Below are 14,383 nucleotides of genomic sequence, written 5' to 3' on the forward strand. Positions count from 1 at the left end.
CCATCCATACACCCCAGCAGAAATCTCCCCTCACTCCTCACTGCACCCCACTGCTCCAGCTGCCAATTTTCACTCTGAATCAGCTCCTAAAGGCAGGAGGAGTCCACAGGCTTAACCTTGGGACCCCACACCACCTGCAAACCCTGAGCACGTGCTAAATGTGGGCAGTCAGTCAAGGGGTTAATTCAAGGGGCAGCCAGTTCTCCCTGCAACCCCCCCACCATCAAAGCAGATCCTGCTGTCTCCAGAGCTGTGATCTCTTGCTGCCTATTAAAATTCTGTCTGCTGCTGCAGACAGTTCTGGCCCGTGTCCTGGCTGCAGGAGATGGCACATGGGTGCGTGTGTGAGAGGCGGGGCTGGGGGACCCCCTTCCCCCTTGGCGCCGGCTCTGAGCTAGGTCTCTCTCCTCCCAGCACCGTGCCACCGTGGCATCATGCATGCACAGACAGGAGACAGTGGACTGTCTGAAGAAGTTCAATGCCCGGAGGAAGCTGAAGGTAACTCTTATGCTCTTCAAGCTGGCTGCAAGATGCATGATCAAGTCGTTGAGGGGTTTGTTCCCTGAGTGGGAAAGAACAGGGTGGTGTCTCTGGGTCAGCAGTACGGGGGTGATGGGCAGCTGGGGATCCCTGTTGTGAAGGAGGCAAAAGAGACCGAGCGGGATGGTGGCTGCATCTGGCTGGGGTTCCCAAGTGCTTAGAGGAATGCCGTGGTGAAGGGAAGCACTGAATCACACAGCTGCTGGGCACTGGGTTGAGGACTTTCCCACTGGAGTCAGTGTCAAGAAAGCTTCTCTTTGGAGCAGGACATGGATCTGAGAGCCAGAGAGGGACCCCTTTGCCTGGTGACCAAACCATTTTGCAGTGAAAGAACAAAGTGACCCACAGACAGGCAAAATGCTCTGGCTCACCCACACCAGCAGCCTCGGAGCGGGCTCTAGGAATCGTGATGTCTCCTCCAGAGCTGGTGGCACAGACTGGGGCAGCTCTGATCTGTACCACCGTCAGAGCCATCAGCGCTCCAGGCCTGAACGCAACGTGGCACAGAGCAGTACAGCTGCAGGCTACTAATAACATTATCAAGAAAAGAAACTGGCTATAAACTATTATTACTTTTCAGCTAGACAAGTAATCAAATTAGTTCAGGCATACACTTCAAAATACTAATCCATTACTGTAAGCAATTAGTCCAAACTAATCTCATTATACGCAGAGCAACTAGTTAGTAGAGTCAGCTGGAAAAGGGGAAGCATTTTTATGAACATTATTTTGCGCTGGTGATCTTTGCGTGGCTCCCATGAAAAATCTCTGCCTTGCTGCTCTTAGCTGGCATGGCTTTAATTGCAATTAAATCCGGTTCCGCTGCCGGTGGCTCCCCTCGCCGCCAGCTGCCAGGCCTGGTCAGCGGAGTCATGCTACATCTAGGGCAGGGCCCAACAAGACCAAAATGCACCCTGGACGTATTTAATATCCCTTTAATCTTGGAGGTAAGGCAGTTTCACAGAATGCAACCCAATGCCCTGGCTTTGGAGATACAGTGTCGGGTACCAAGGGCTGCTTTTGATGTCAGGAGGAGAATATCACCACGTGGGCCAGTTTCCTTCCAGTAAGGTGGCCGGGGGACAGGTGATAAGCAGAGCTTTCCTCCACGAGGGCTGGGGGAAGAGGTGACGGTGTGGGGGGGCCAGGGCCCAGCACGCCCTTTCCTTCTGCCTTCTGTGTCTTTCAGGGAGCCATCCTCACCACCATGCTAGCCACCAGGAACTTCTCCGGTAGGTGCTGTCTCTGGGACTTTGCCTTCTTGTCTTGCAGGGTGCCCAGAACAAACCCGTAGGGTCCCTGGAGAGTCAGCTTCACCCCCAGGTCTCATGGGGGTTCTGAGTTTGCAGTCTGGTGCCCCTGGGGCTGTGGTGTTGGGTGGTGGTCTGGGCCAGGTCACCTGGCTGCTGGCTTAGGATGCAAGAGAAAAGGTGTCTGGCTGAGGTGAAATGGTTCCCAGAGGTTTAGGTTTTGGGGGTTTGTTTGCGCCCACCCGTCTGGATCATGCCAGGGTGGGGATGTGGGTGCTGGGGGTGGCCGGGGCTCAAGGAAGCCAGTTTTGTGGACTCCTGGAGACATTTGTGGCTCCAGAAGAGCATCATCTGCACCAGGAAAGTGTCAGAAAGGTCTCTGGGTGGCACTGCAGGCAGATGGCAGTGGAGTCCCTTGGGTCCCTCCCGCCTTGCCCTCCCCGCAGCTGGGATTTCACAGGCAGGGACCAGCAGGTTCAAGTGGTTCCCAGGCACAGCACCAAAGAGAAGCCAGGTGACTGCAGGGCTCATCTGCTCACTGTCGTCTCCAGCCCTCCCCAGCGCTTGGGGTGGCCTTGGCAGAGGTGAGACAAACCAGCCAAGCCCAGCGTGCCGGCTGAGGGGGCTGGTGGCATCTGTCTGGTGTTAAGCGGGTGTTCCGGGGTGCTTTGCTATGGTGCCCCAGGAGTCAGGTGTAGTCGGTGGGCAGGGGGGAGATGGAGGGATGATGGCCTGGCCAGGTGCTGGAGGAGAGGGCCATGGCCAGGGTTGGTATCTACATTTGTCGTGGGGGGATCATGCTGACATATTTAGCACTTGTGGGCAGTGAGGGGGGCTGGAGGAGTCCAGCAGCTGGGGGGATCTGGTGTCAGGCCCTGCGCTGGCTGACACAGCGGACATGAAGCATGAAAGAGCAGGAAATTCAAAAGCATCTATTGTAGTGCTGCTCGTCCCACGCGCAGCCCAGGGGCTCGCTGGGTCCTCTGCCCAGGAGCACTGAGAGGCTGGTGGGTGATGGGATCCCATGTGGGGCTGAGCCCCACAGATCCCACCCTGCTCCAGAGGGACAGGGGGAGAAGGGTGTCTGCACAGCCCGGGGGGCTGTGGCAGTGCCAGCAGCGGTAGGTGGGCACTGGGGAAGGCATCTGCTTTTCATCATTGTCAAAATGTGGGCTGCAGCTGTTGGGCTGGCGGGCCGGCAGCACATGATCCCCCGGCAGCATGGGGCTAAAATTAGAGGGCGGCAGGCGGGCAGCCCATTCCACCGCGCCGTGCTCGGTCACCAGCACCCCCCGGCCGGAGCCTGCCTGCCGCCGGACGGCCCCACCGGCCCCCTCCGAGCCACCTCGAGGACTCAGCGTGACGTTAGGAGACTGGCCATGCCTCTGGCCAGGAGCTGCTGGGGCAGGACGGGACGGTGTCAGCGAGGTCACCCCTGAGCTCCCAGGGGTTGCTAGAGAGAGGACGAAAGCCACTGTCTGGTCCCGCGGGGTCCTACCGCTCTGCCGCCCGGCACCATGCTGCTGATCCTCGGCCTCCTGGTCTTGGTGCCTTGCCTGGCTCTCCTAACCTCCTTCCTCCTCTCTCCAGGAGGCAAAAGTGGTGGCAACAAGAAGAATGATGGCGTGAAGGTAAGCCCCCCCCTCCCCATCCTCTCCCACCTGCCCTGCCGCTGCTGGGGAGGTGATGGGGGTCTCCATGCTGTGCCGGGGGTCTCCATACTGTGCCAGCGGTCCCCCGTGACACCCTGCGCTTTAAAGGGCAGCTGTTGGCCCAGCTGTCCTGGTGTGTCCCTGTGCCACCAGCTCGGTTCTTTCCAGGACAGGAGGCTTTGCAGTGCGGCGAGCGAGGGGAGCAGGCTGGTGCTGGAGCAGTGCGCGGGGGGAATTCACTGCTGTTTCGTTGCCTGCAAAATGTGCTCACCCCTTGCTGCCCCTGGGGAAGTGGAGCAGCTGGGCGAGGAGAGGGGACAGGGGACAACGAGAGGCAGCTTTGCAGCCTGGAGCCACTGCATCAGCCTGACAGCAGCCATCTGGTGGGATGGGCGACCACATCTCCCGCTCGCCCCGGCACATGTCCCGCTGCCACGGGGGCTGTGGCTGGTGGGGCTGGACTTGCCCCAGAGCTCCTGCCCCATCCTGTCCCCAAGGGCTGGTGTGCTGCTGGGGGGCACATGGTGCCTTTAACCCTCTCAGTTGCACTGCCAGCCCCCTGTGCCCAGTGTGGACAGAGCAAATGAACTTGGTGATATTTGACAGAGCAAATGGCTTGGTGATGCTCTAAAAACAAGCCGGTGCTTGGTGGACCTAGTTTCTCAGGCTGCAGAGTCCTCAGGTGGGGCCATGGGTCTTCTCTAGGACAAAGTGGCTCCTGGAGACAGCAAAATCCTGCTGCTGAGCAGTTTCTTCTGGTGATATGGAGATGTGGTGGTTAGTGAGCTCTGTCAAACTCCTCTTGAAGGAAGGAATGGCCCATGTGAGGGTCTTTCTCTCCTTCCCTGTTCCCTTCATGAGTACAAGTGATCACCCAGCAGGGCAGAGCTGACGTGGTCGCATCCCCCATCGCAGGACAAGGTGCAAGGTGTCAGGCAGAACTTTAGGACCCCAACAGCAGCATGGCTCCTCTTTTTCCTCTGGTCCCTTCATAGGAACCCAGCTGTTGGGCTGTAAAGGGCACGGGGTTTTGGAAGAGCAAAGCCCTCAGCTGGCTTCTCAGTCCAAGTGGTCAGTGGAGCCAGAGGTCTGGGAAGGGCTTGTCTTTTTCCCACTCCTTCCAGACCCAGCGACTGGGACAGGCCAAGCCTGCAAGGTTTGAGACCATGCACAACCTTCCAAACCTGGGCTCAGCTCTACAACAGACCATTCTGGCCATGCAGCATTATTCTGCAACATGAAGCTGATTGCCTGCATTGCTATGAGAGGACTTTGCTTTGGGCTGTGATGTCAGGATATCATGTGGCTTCTAGGACAGGATCGCTAGTTTTGGACAACAGTGCTGACACACAGGGGACAGGTCCCACAGGAGTCACAGCAACCCATCTGCCAGCCACTGCTGGCCTGTCCTCTGCTGCTCTGAGGTCCCGACTGCTTCTGGAAGTCACCTGAGAAGTGACACCACAGGTAGAGCTGACTTTGTGTGGGCTGCTGGAGCACAGGTGAGAGCAATCAGGAGATGCATTTTTAAGCTGTAAAAGGAGAGACTGGAGGATGGAGAAGCTTCATCAGGAATGGTCCTGAATCGGAGTTTCCAGCAGAAAGGGACAGCCTTAAATTTCATCTCCATCATCACAGGGATGGTGTGGTGACAGAAGACCATTTGCCAGCCCTTCTAGGTCTTCAAATTAGTTTTGAGGGCAGAGGTTACCCTGGGAAGAGGGACACTTGCTGTCGTAGCAAAATACCTAGTTTGGGTAAACAGCTTTCTGGCACACCAATGAAACCCAGCAAGGAGGGCCTGGTTTCAGAGCAGGATCAGAGCGGCTAGTCTGTATCCTCAGTCCTTAGCCCCTTGCCGATGAGCAGGGAGCAGCGAGTGAGCCCTCATCCCGAGTGCAGTCTACCAGCCAACACTCAGCTCAAGAGGGTGTATGGGCTCTGGAGAGTGAGTTTGCTTTTTTATTGCCTCCTTTCCAACAAATGGAGGTGAGACAGCCTGGCTAGGTGGCCAGGAAGGTAGAGGAGGAGAAGACCAAGTACAGGCAAGTTCATTCCCAGCAGGTTGCTTCTGTTGGGCACCTTCAGCATTACCATTCCCAGCTCTTATTCCCCTGCTCAGCCTGGGAGCACTTGCAGCATGACTGGCTCACAGGGGCACAGAGACACTGGGTGCTCCAGGAGAAGCTTTCATGGCCCACCATGGGCAGCTGGAAGATGCCAGGACATCCCTGAACGGTTCTCATTTATTTCTATCCTGCTGTAAAAGTGAGGCAAGAACCTGGAAACCTGCCATGGGTGGGAAGGTGAGAAGGGAATGGTCCTGTCTGCTCGGAGCAGGGCTGTAAGTCAAGCCATGTGATGTGGTTCATTGCTGGAAGAGTTGGGTCCCTATTTGGAGAAACCTGCTCGACTGACCATCCCCGTGAAAGCAGGCAGGTCCCAGGCAGCCACCCTTGCTGTTCCTACCCAAAGCTCCATAGGTGGGCAGCAGGTAGCTGGTGCTGCTTTCACAGCCCTTCCTTCAGCACTGGGATGGTGCTAGCCTAGGCTCAAAGGGCTCAAAACTCACCCTCCCAAGGAGATTTCTCACTTACTAAAAGCATTTGTGGGACCAAAAATCCCCTTCGATCCCTGCTCTGTGGTCTGTGGGAAGTCCTCTGGTCCCAGCAGCTACAATACCTTCACTGCCCTGTGTAGTGTCACATCTTGTCCCATTGTAAACTAATGAAATCACTGCCCCATGTCACATCCTGTCCCGTCCTAAATTAATGAGCTCACTGCCCCATGTTGCATCCTGTTACTGTATGTCCAGACTTGATGCGATCACTGCTTTGTGTTGCATTCTGTTGCGTCTGAAATTTCTGCAGTTTACTGCCCCGTCTCATGTCCTTGGGTAGCAGAGGCTGTCAGCCCCCCCTACAGACAGCCCAACTCCAGCAGCTCTGTTTCTCATGAGGTTCCTTCCAAAATAACACAGCTCACTCTGCCCATCAGGACATCTGTTGTTTTTGTGAAGGAGGGGTGAGAACTAACATAGGACCTAGCGAGGAAGTGGAGAGCTGCACCGGCAGAGAGGGAAACTTGGTGATGATGCTGGTGGGAGCCAGTTAGGCTGTGAGAGGAGCAATGAGAGGGGATGGATATCAGCAGTTTTTACACTACAGCCCACCCGCGTACCCTAACGGGTCGCTCCGTGGATTTGTCCGAGAGATTTGCACTGTGTGTGCTGCTTTTCCCTCTGCAGAGCGGGTGCCTTGTTAAATATGCTGGTAAAAGACTTTGTCATTTGTTACCGCAGCTTCTGATTCCTGCACACTGGTGTTTCCTGTCACCTGCTGTGATTTATCCCCTGGGAGCTGGAGGTGGAGAAAGAGCATGAGGCTAGTGTGCACATCCCCCTGTCTCCTGGCTAGATGAAAGACGGAGACAGGGAGCAGAGCACAGGAAAGTCCAGAAGCAGTTGTAGATTGTAAGCAGAAATGTGACTATGGGGTCTTGCAACCCAAAAGCCTTAAAGCCTGGTGGTAGTGGTCAAGGCTGGAGATAAATATGTGCATGTGTAAGATCTTCTCTTTGGAGGAAACTTGTCCTGATTTAAGGCACTGGAGCTCAGGACAGCTTCCCACACCGTGTGTCTGCCTTGCAAGTTCGAGTAGCAATAGCCATGCTGGCTTTAAAACAGCCAGCTTAGTACTGGTCTTGGCTAAAGCTAACTGAGCATCTCCACACTAGTCAGCAGCCTGGGCAGATGCTCCCAGAACAGCTCCAGGGTCTGCAAATGTCAATAGGGCATTCACACCAGGTGCAGGGCTGTACAGGTGGTGGAGCTGCCTTAGCTTTTCAGCATCCCACTACTGTTCCTGTGAGCTTGCTGGCCTTGTCACACAGCCACCAAAGTGGTCGGTGACTCCCTTTTGGACTAGGCAGGTCCTTGGGATGAGCAACACCAGAGATTGTGGCAGGTCAGGAGAGAAAGGTGCCAGCAGGAACGCGGGGAGGGAGCCAGCAAGGCACCACCAGCATGGCAGCTAGCAGAACGTCCCCACAGGAGCACCAGGTTGCCCCCTTGCGCCTTTCATTTGCCCCTCCACAAGGACCACAAAGGGTGGCTCAGGAGCTGCTGCCTCTTACGTGCCGCTCTCTGCCTTTCTCACTCTGTGTCTCTTCCTGTTCCATCTCTTCTCCTTGTTTTTCCAGAAAAGAAAGTCCAGTTCCAGCGTTCAGTTAATGGTGAGTGTCCTTCGTCTTCCTCAATGCCGATATTGCTGGGCCTCTCCACATGTTCCAGCTTCCCCTGTTTTTGGAAGTTACCTCGGGGTAGGGAAGAAGGGACAGCGGGGTTGGAGGGAACGTCCTCAAAGCCGTATCACCCACAAACCCCATTAACAGGGTTGGTGCAGGCACTTGCTGGCCACCTGATGGGAAGCCAGCCCTGGTTCTTGCTGATGGGTTCTCATGCCGTTTCTCCCAGTTCTCCTGACTCAGGTCTGCAGGCTGCATCGGTCCAAGGAGCCTTGGAGAAACATCTTCCATGCCTCTGCGGGGACTGTATGGTCATGGGACACCTTGCCAACCTACATCGGGGTATTATGGGTAATACAAAAGCAAGGCTCTGCTGGGAAGAGCTAGCAGAGCCATTGCTCTAGCTCCGCTAGCAGAGTCGTCTTGATGGGGCTCCTGGAGAGAGATGGGGGGTCAGTACCCCCCTTCACCCCCAAATCTGTGTAGTTGCTCAGCTGTTTCTTGAAAGAGCTGTTGTCTCAGCCTTCGGTGGTCCATGTGGGTCTTGGAAGCACTCTGTTTTATTGTACATTTCTCTCCCTACCCTGCGGTCAGTGTGGTCTCTCTCACTTCTACACCAGTCCCCTCTTTCTCATCCCAGCTCCTCCTCGCTGTTTAATTTGTACATCTCTCTCTCTCTTTATCGTACAGTCAACATGGTGTCTTCCACCCCTGCACAGCCCCTCTCCCTGCCCCTCCTGCACCACTCCTAGGAACCCACCAAACCCCCCTGGACCTGCCCCCGTCTCTGTCCCCACAGGCATCGGTAGGGAAGGCAGCACCGTTCCTACGAGACCCTCCACAGCCCAGCTCTTGTGCCCTTGGCTACAAGGGGTGGAGGTCAGGGAGGGCTCTGCCAGTGCTGCCCCAGAGCTGTGGTTGAGGACGGGTTGGACCTGCTGGTGTTTTCCTTGGTTTCTGTCCATTGGCACAAGTCGAGCGCTGTGGGGTCGGACTCGGGGGGCTGTCAAACACACAAGCTCCATCTGGCGTGGGGAGAAGACCCCTCTCACCGCCCCGTCTCTCCTTTCTGTTCTTTGCTCAGGAATCGTCAGAGAGCACCAACACCACCATCGAGGATGAAGACACCAAAGGTACTGGCAAGGGCACCTAGGAGGATGGGCAAACTGTTTTGGAGGGGTGCCCTGGGGCCACCCTTGAAAAGATATTGGCTGCAGTGAAACCAACCACCATTGTGCTCCCTTGGGACCCTTCAGAAGTTGCTTTAACTCCTTGGGTGGTTTCACTGCTGGGTCACTGCCGTGAGGAGCTGGGGCACTGCTGGTGAGGGTGTGGGGCTGCCAAAACCGGGGATGTTCCCTGAAAGCAGGCATGGAAATGGCAGAAATCTGCAGTGATAGCAGCCCAGCCACTGGCTCCTGCAAAATAAATGGCCCTTTGGATAAAAGCCTCCAGGGGAAATCCCTGCCTCCCTCCCTCCCGCCTGCCACAGCCAGCTTTCTAAGAATAACCCAGGGAATAATTTATTGGTGCTAATTTGTAAAGTCTCTCAACGAAGCAATCTCAGCACAAAGCAAGATGGACTTTGGCCTGACATGAGAGTTAATGGGAGGCTTGTCCTCCCGGAGAAGGGCTCCCTGAGACGGGGGGTGGAGGCGACTGGTGCTGGGGAAGAGACAGGGGTCCCTCTCCTCCTTTCTGAATGACCCTCGGGAACATGCTCCCTTTCAGGCATGACGCCGATTTGCATTTGAAGCAGAGCTTGGTTAATAAGGCCAGGATTACTTCTGGCAGCTCCTCCCGCATCCCTGGGAGCAAAACCGGCTCTCGCAGCCTGATCCCTTCCCAGCTGAGCTGGCAGCACCCCGGCTCCCCAGCAGCAGCTGCACAGCACTGTGCCCTTCGCAGGGTCCCTCCTTGTGTCACCCGGGGTGCATGGCCACATCACTCAGCTGCCTGTCCCCCCAGCTGAGACCCTCTCCTCCCATCTCAGAGGGAGGTGAGAGCATCCTTGGTCCAGCCTGCCCTGGCTAGCCTGTGCTCTGAGTTCACAGGGTAGAAAGTTCTGGCTTGGCACGGCTTTGCAGCCTAGACCAGCCTGTGCCACCTTTCTGGACTGAGCGCAGTTTACCACTCAGTGATTTAACTCTTTTGCTATTTAGGAAAACACAGGACTTTTCAGTTTTGCCCTGACTTTGGAGGTCTTTCCTCTATGGGGATGAAGAGCCCTTCCCCACATCTCTCTCCGAAGTCCCTTTCCTGCTTTTCCCCTGGACAGTTTCCAGTGGGCCCAAATGTCCTCACCCAAATTACCTCACCGATATTGCAGCACCAGCACTTTTGTTTTGTTTTCTCCTTTTATTTTTCTCATTAAACCAACAGTACGGAAGCAAGAAATCATTAAAGTCACAGAGCAGCTGATCGAAGCAATAAGCAATGGCGACTTTGAGTCCTACACGTGAGTGAACCCAGTGTGGGTTTCGGCTGGGGTGTGGGCTCAGCCCCCTGAAGTGGGTGCTCTCATTGTGGCAATACAACTTGGGAGGTTTAATTGCTGCCCAGAGCTGGGTGACCAGGTTGACATGGTGGTGGGGCATGTAAACCAAACAAGTGAAGGGGGAGACACCATTTGCCAAACCTGGTGCTTCTCTGACACTCAGCTGACCACATCTCTCTGGTCTCATTGTCATGGATGAGCCCATTTCCTCGTTTGCAGAAAGGTGAATAACTGTAAATGTGATTTATGGTGGAAGAAGGAACATTGCATCCATGGTATCAATTATATCCAGATTGCTGCAGGCTGCTTGGAAGCGTAACTGCTTTCTACTCGCTGAGCTGATGCTCCTCAGAGAATGTTTCTTCTGTGTCCAAAGCCTATTTAATTAGTGATTTCTGAGCGAGTGCAGGTCTTCATCCCTGCCTCAGAGAATCTTGGCAGGGATATTTTGATACAAAGCAGAGAATACGAGTTTTTCCCTGCTGTTTTTCTTTGTTACAAAGAAGATGGCAGTGGTTTTGGAGGTTTAATTGGAGATGGTGGCCGATGGAGAATTCACCCTGCCTCACTGGGCTCCTGGCTGCCATTGGTGGGCTAGAGGTGAGGTGGCATGGGCTTCGTGCAAAGTGCAGGGATGGGGTCAGACTTCTGCTCGAATTGCTCACTGGTGCAGAGGCTCCTTGGTCTCAGACTGAGGGGGAGTTGTCTTGAGCACGAACTGTTTGGGTTTTGCCAGCTCTCATGCCAGAGGCAGTGAAACAAACTCTCCCTTTTCTCTCCCCTTCCCACCTCCCCAGGAAGATGTGCGACCCTGGGATGACTGCCTTCGAGCCTGAGGCTCTGGGCAACCTCGTGGAAGGCCTGGATTTCCACCGATTCTACTTTGAAAACCGTAAGCAGCCCCCTTGCCTCCCAAGGGACCCTTCCCATCTCCCACAGGCCCAGCTGTGCCTTGACCTCCATCAGCTTGCTAGAGAGAGTAGGGTAAATGTGGCTTTGGGAGCATCTCTGGCTGATCTGGAAGATCCCAGCAGGGGGTGAATCAAGCCTGTTAGGTCAGCTGAGGCTGGGCTGTACGTAGAGAAGTTGTTTGGGTAGCTGCTTTCTATATGGACCCATCCTGAACACACCCATGCAGCATTTATTCAGCCCCTCCAACCAGAGAGCTTAACTCAAGCATCTCCCCTTCCTGACCTGGGCAAGAGCCACCCAAACTCCTTCCCCTGCCTCAAGCTGCCTGTACTTGTCCCCTCTCCAGTGTGGTCTCGGAACAGCAAGCCTGTGCACACAACAATCCTGAACCCCCACATTCACCTGATGGGAGACGAGTCCGCCTGCATCGCCTACATCCGCATCACGCAGTACGTGGATGCGGGAGGGATCCCCCGCACCGCCCAATCCGAGGAGACCCGCATCTGGCACCGCCGGGATGGCAAATGGCAAATTGTCCACTTTCACAGATCCGGTGCACCCTCGGTCCTACCGCAGTAAGCCCTGTGAGGCTCTGGGGATGGGGCAAGGGGGACACAGAGGGGATGGTGTGGGCTCCTTGCATGGTCGAGGCTGCAGAGTGGGTGGGATCCTGCCCTGAGGATCTGTGGGGAGGAGATGGCGATGGGGAGAGGGATGCTCTGCCAAAGGGATGGTCAAAGCAAACTCCCTCTCTGTCCGGTTTGTGTTCTGCAGCTGAAGCGCAATCCTGCCCGTGTGGGATTTGTCACTGACTGACTACCAAGAGGAAACCTCCTCCGACATCTTCACCTACGGGACTTTGGCTGTTGGCTCTGCTGCTTGGTTCCCGCTGGAATAATCCCTTGCTTCTCACCGCACACACGCGACGGCCCTGCCAGCACTGTACAAGCATCCCATTGAAACCCCCACCCCGCCGGGGCCGTAGCGCTGGGCCCCCTTCCTCTGCATGAACCAAGAAAAGAGAAACCATGAACCTAAACCTGAGTATCTGGCCGAAAAGATATCATGTGCTGGGGTAAAAGCCTCCTTGCTCAGCTGTATGGTGTTGGTGGGACCCGCCACCACCCCACACATCTCCTGAACTGGTTTGGACCCATCCACCTCCATCCCCACTTCTGCTGGGAGCCCTCCCGAGGAAGAGGAGGGAAGGGGGGTAGTTTTGAGCCTCTCTGTGCCACAACCTCCCTGTGCACCGGTGGATTTTGCTTTGCTGCTATCGAGGTCCTTGTCTGCTGCCATGGCTCCTGCCTGCTCCTGACCTGAGCTCCCGCTTCCCAGCAGCCTTGGCCGGGGAACTGCGGTTTAAACCCTTTGCAAATTCCATATTCCATGTGCCCCCGGGTGAGGAGGGCAGTGTTTGGATGGGTGAGTAAAGGCTATTTGTTTATTTTCCCTTCCCAGGAGTGTAAGCAAGCTCCTTCCCAGGAGAGAGAGTAGGTTGGCACCTTGGCTCCGAGCAGCTGCCGTGCCGAGGGGGATGCTCTCCCTCCTTCCTCCCTTCTCCCCTCGGAGCATGGACCAGTGGAACTGGGAGAAGAGAGGAGGCAAAAGGCAACTGCATTCCGGCACCGCATCAGCACAGCCGGGAGCTGGGGCTCTCCCAGACGTGCCACGGCGGTAACATTGCTCCTTCACCCTCCTCCCCACCCTCCACCCAGTCTGGATCCTTCACCCCAGCACCCAGCCCTGCCGAGCACCCACCCTTGCCCCTCACATGCAGCACCTGGTGCTCCCCCCATTCCCCACTTCCAGCCTGGGATGGGGGTGGCCGAGCTGGCCACCGATTCGGGCCGCAAATCTCCATCACCCACACGACTCCTTCCAGCGACAACGAGGAATGCAAGCTTTATAAAGTAACAAAACTCTGCAGAATCTGATTGTGCTTCAAAGAAAACAAACAAGCCTTTAGCTGTCTTCTACTTTGAGCGCATGCCTTTTTATAGGGAAAAAAACCCCAACAACCTACTGTGTATTTCGTATCTTGATTTTGAGTATTTGCTGAAATGGATCTTTATGTAATAACTAGAAACATTCAACTGGGGCAGGGTGGGGGGATTTGCAGGGGTTGCTGTTTTTTGTTGCGTTTACATTTTGGAGAGGGGTTGTGCTGCTGTGATGCTTCTACAGGGCTCCCGTGGCTGCCAGCCCCCACCCTACGCCGTGGCGGCTTGTCCCGTCCTGTCCCGTCCCACAGCACCGGGTGGGCGAAGGCACCCGTGTCCCAGTGACACCCCCTCCCAGGGCACCTTCCCACACCCCACGGGTCTTCCGGCAGGACAAACCCAGGCGGTGGCTCTTGGGAAGCCACCAGGATGTGGCTTTCAGGACAGAAGACGTGGCTGGGAAGGGGAATTTTGGTCTCACCTCTTTGCCATCGGGTAGAGGTCTGAGGGTGGGTATTTGTCCGGCAATTCTTCCATTTCTTGTTACCTTTTTTCCGACTGGAACCTCTTTGCTCATTGATGGGAGGCTCCTGCAGCGCTGCTGCCCTGGGGGACTTTCTAGCTGCACTCTCTTCATCTGCATGGCGTTTAACTTTCTAGATGGTGTGTGTGTGTTGAAAAACAAAGAAATGAACAAAAAAACGCTTGTTTTGGACATAAAAAAAAAAAGAGAAAAAAAAAAAAAGGAAATGTTTCCTCCATGTAAATTCTGAGCGTGTATTTTGCCTTTTCTGTGGTTTTGAATGCTTTGCTCTCTGTGGAGGCAGGGACAGCTGCTGTGCAAAACGCAGCCGCATCTTTGCAGACTGCAAAAATGTTTTCCCACTGGATGGAGAGGAAGAAATCCAAACTACTGGGACATGAACAGGCCCTGAAAGATGTTTTGGTGGGTCCCGCTGTGCTGGCGGTGTGATGGTTACTGGTGATGTGAATAAGAGATGCCTTTTTGGTGGCAAATCACACAGATGCTCCACGTGTGCAAATGCGCGTCCTCATGCCCTTGGTGGACCTGTGCTGTTTGACCGTGGAGCTGTGTTGTCTTGCAAGAGATGGCCCCAAAGCAGGGAAATCCATGCAGGGAGAGGATTAGCTTTTAAGGTAGAGTTTGGGTGTTTTTACAGATCTGTTTTTCTTCCTGTAGTCACGTAGTGCTGAAGTTTTTTTTCATTTTTAAAGGAAGGACTCAGCTCTTTCACAGTTTTCTCTCTCCCTCTCCAGAGCTGGCTCTGAAGCCAGCCATGGCGAATGTCTCATCCATCTCCTGATGCCCAGGCTTTCCAGGTA

At 55.2% G+C, this 14,383-nt stretch overlaps 1 protein-coding gene across 2 annotated transcripts in view; it reads left to right on the top strand.

Annotated features, from left to right (window-relative positions):
• The window catches only part of CAMK2A (calcium/calmodulin dependent protein kinase II alpha), a gene marked incomplete at both ends in the record, with an annotated part of 30,576 nt that extends 18,901 nt beyond the window's left edge, over positions 1 to 11,675 (top strand). Inside the window, 8 exons of one of the 2 annotated variants that reach the window (XM_080353451.1) lie at positions 415 to 498; positions 1,730 to 1,772; positions 3,381 to 3,421; positions 7,643 to 7,675; positions 8,772 to 8,820; positions 10,070 to 10,145; positions 10,982 to 11,076; positions 11,443 to 11,675. In XM_080353451.1, coding sequence (XP_080209577.1) covers positions 415 to 498; positions 1,730 to 1,772; positions 3,381 to 3,421; positions 7,643 to 7,675; positions 8,772 to 8,820; positions 10,070 to 10,145; positions 10,982 to 11,076; positions 11,443 to 11,675 — 654 coding nt within the window. The remainder of the gene's footprint in view (positions 1 to 414; positions 499 to 1,729; positions 1,773 to 3,380; positions 3,422 to 7,642; positions 7,676 to 8,771; positions 8,821 to 10,069; positions 10,146 to 10,981; positions 11,077 to 11,442) is intronic. The other variant, XM_080353452.1, reaches the window with a different exon arrangement.
• Between the last annotated feature and the right edge of the window lie 2,708 nt (positions 11,676 to 14,383).

The sequence above is a fragment of the Nesoenas mayeri genome, assembly GCF_963082525.1.
Source record: "Nesoenas mayeri genome assembly, chromosome: 14".
NCBI lineage: Eukaryota > Metazoa > Chordata > Aves > Columbiformes > Columbidae > Nesoenas > Nesoenas mayeri.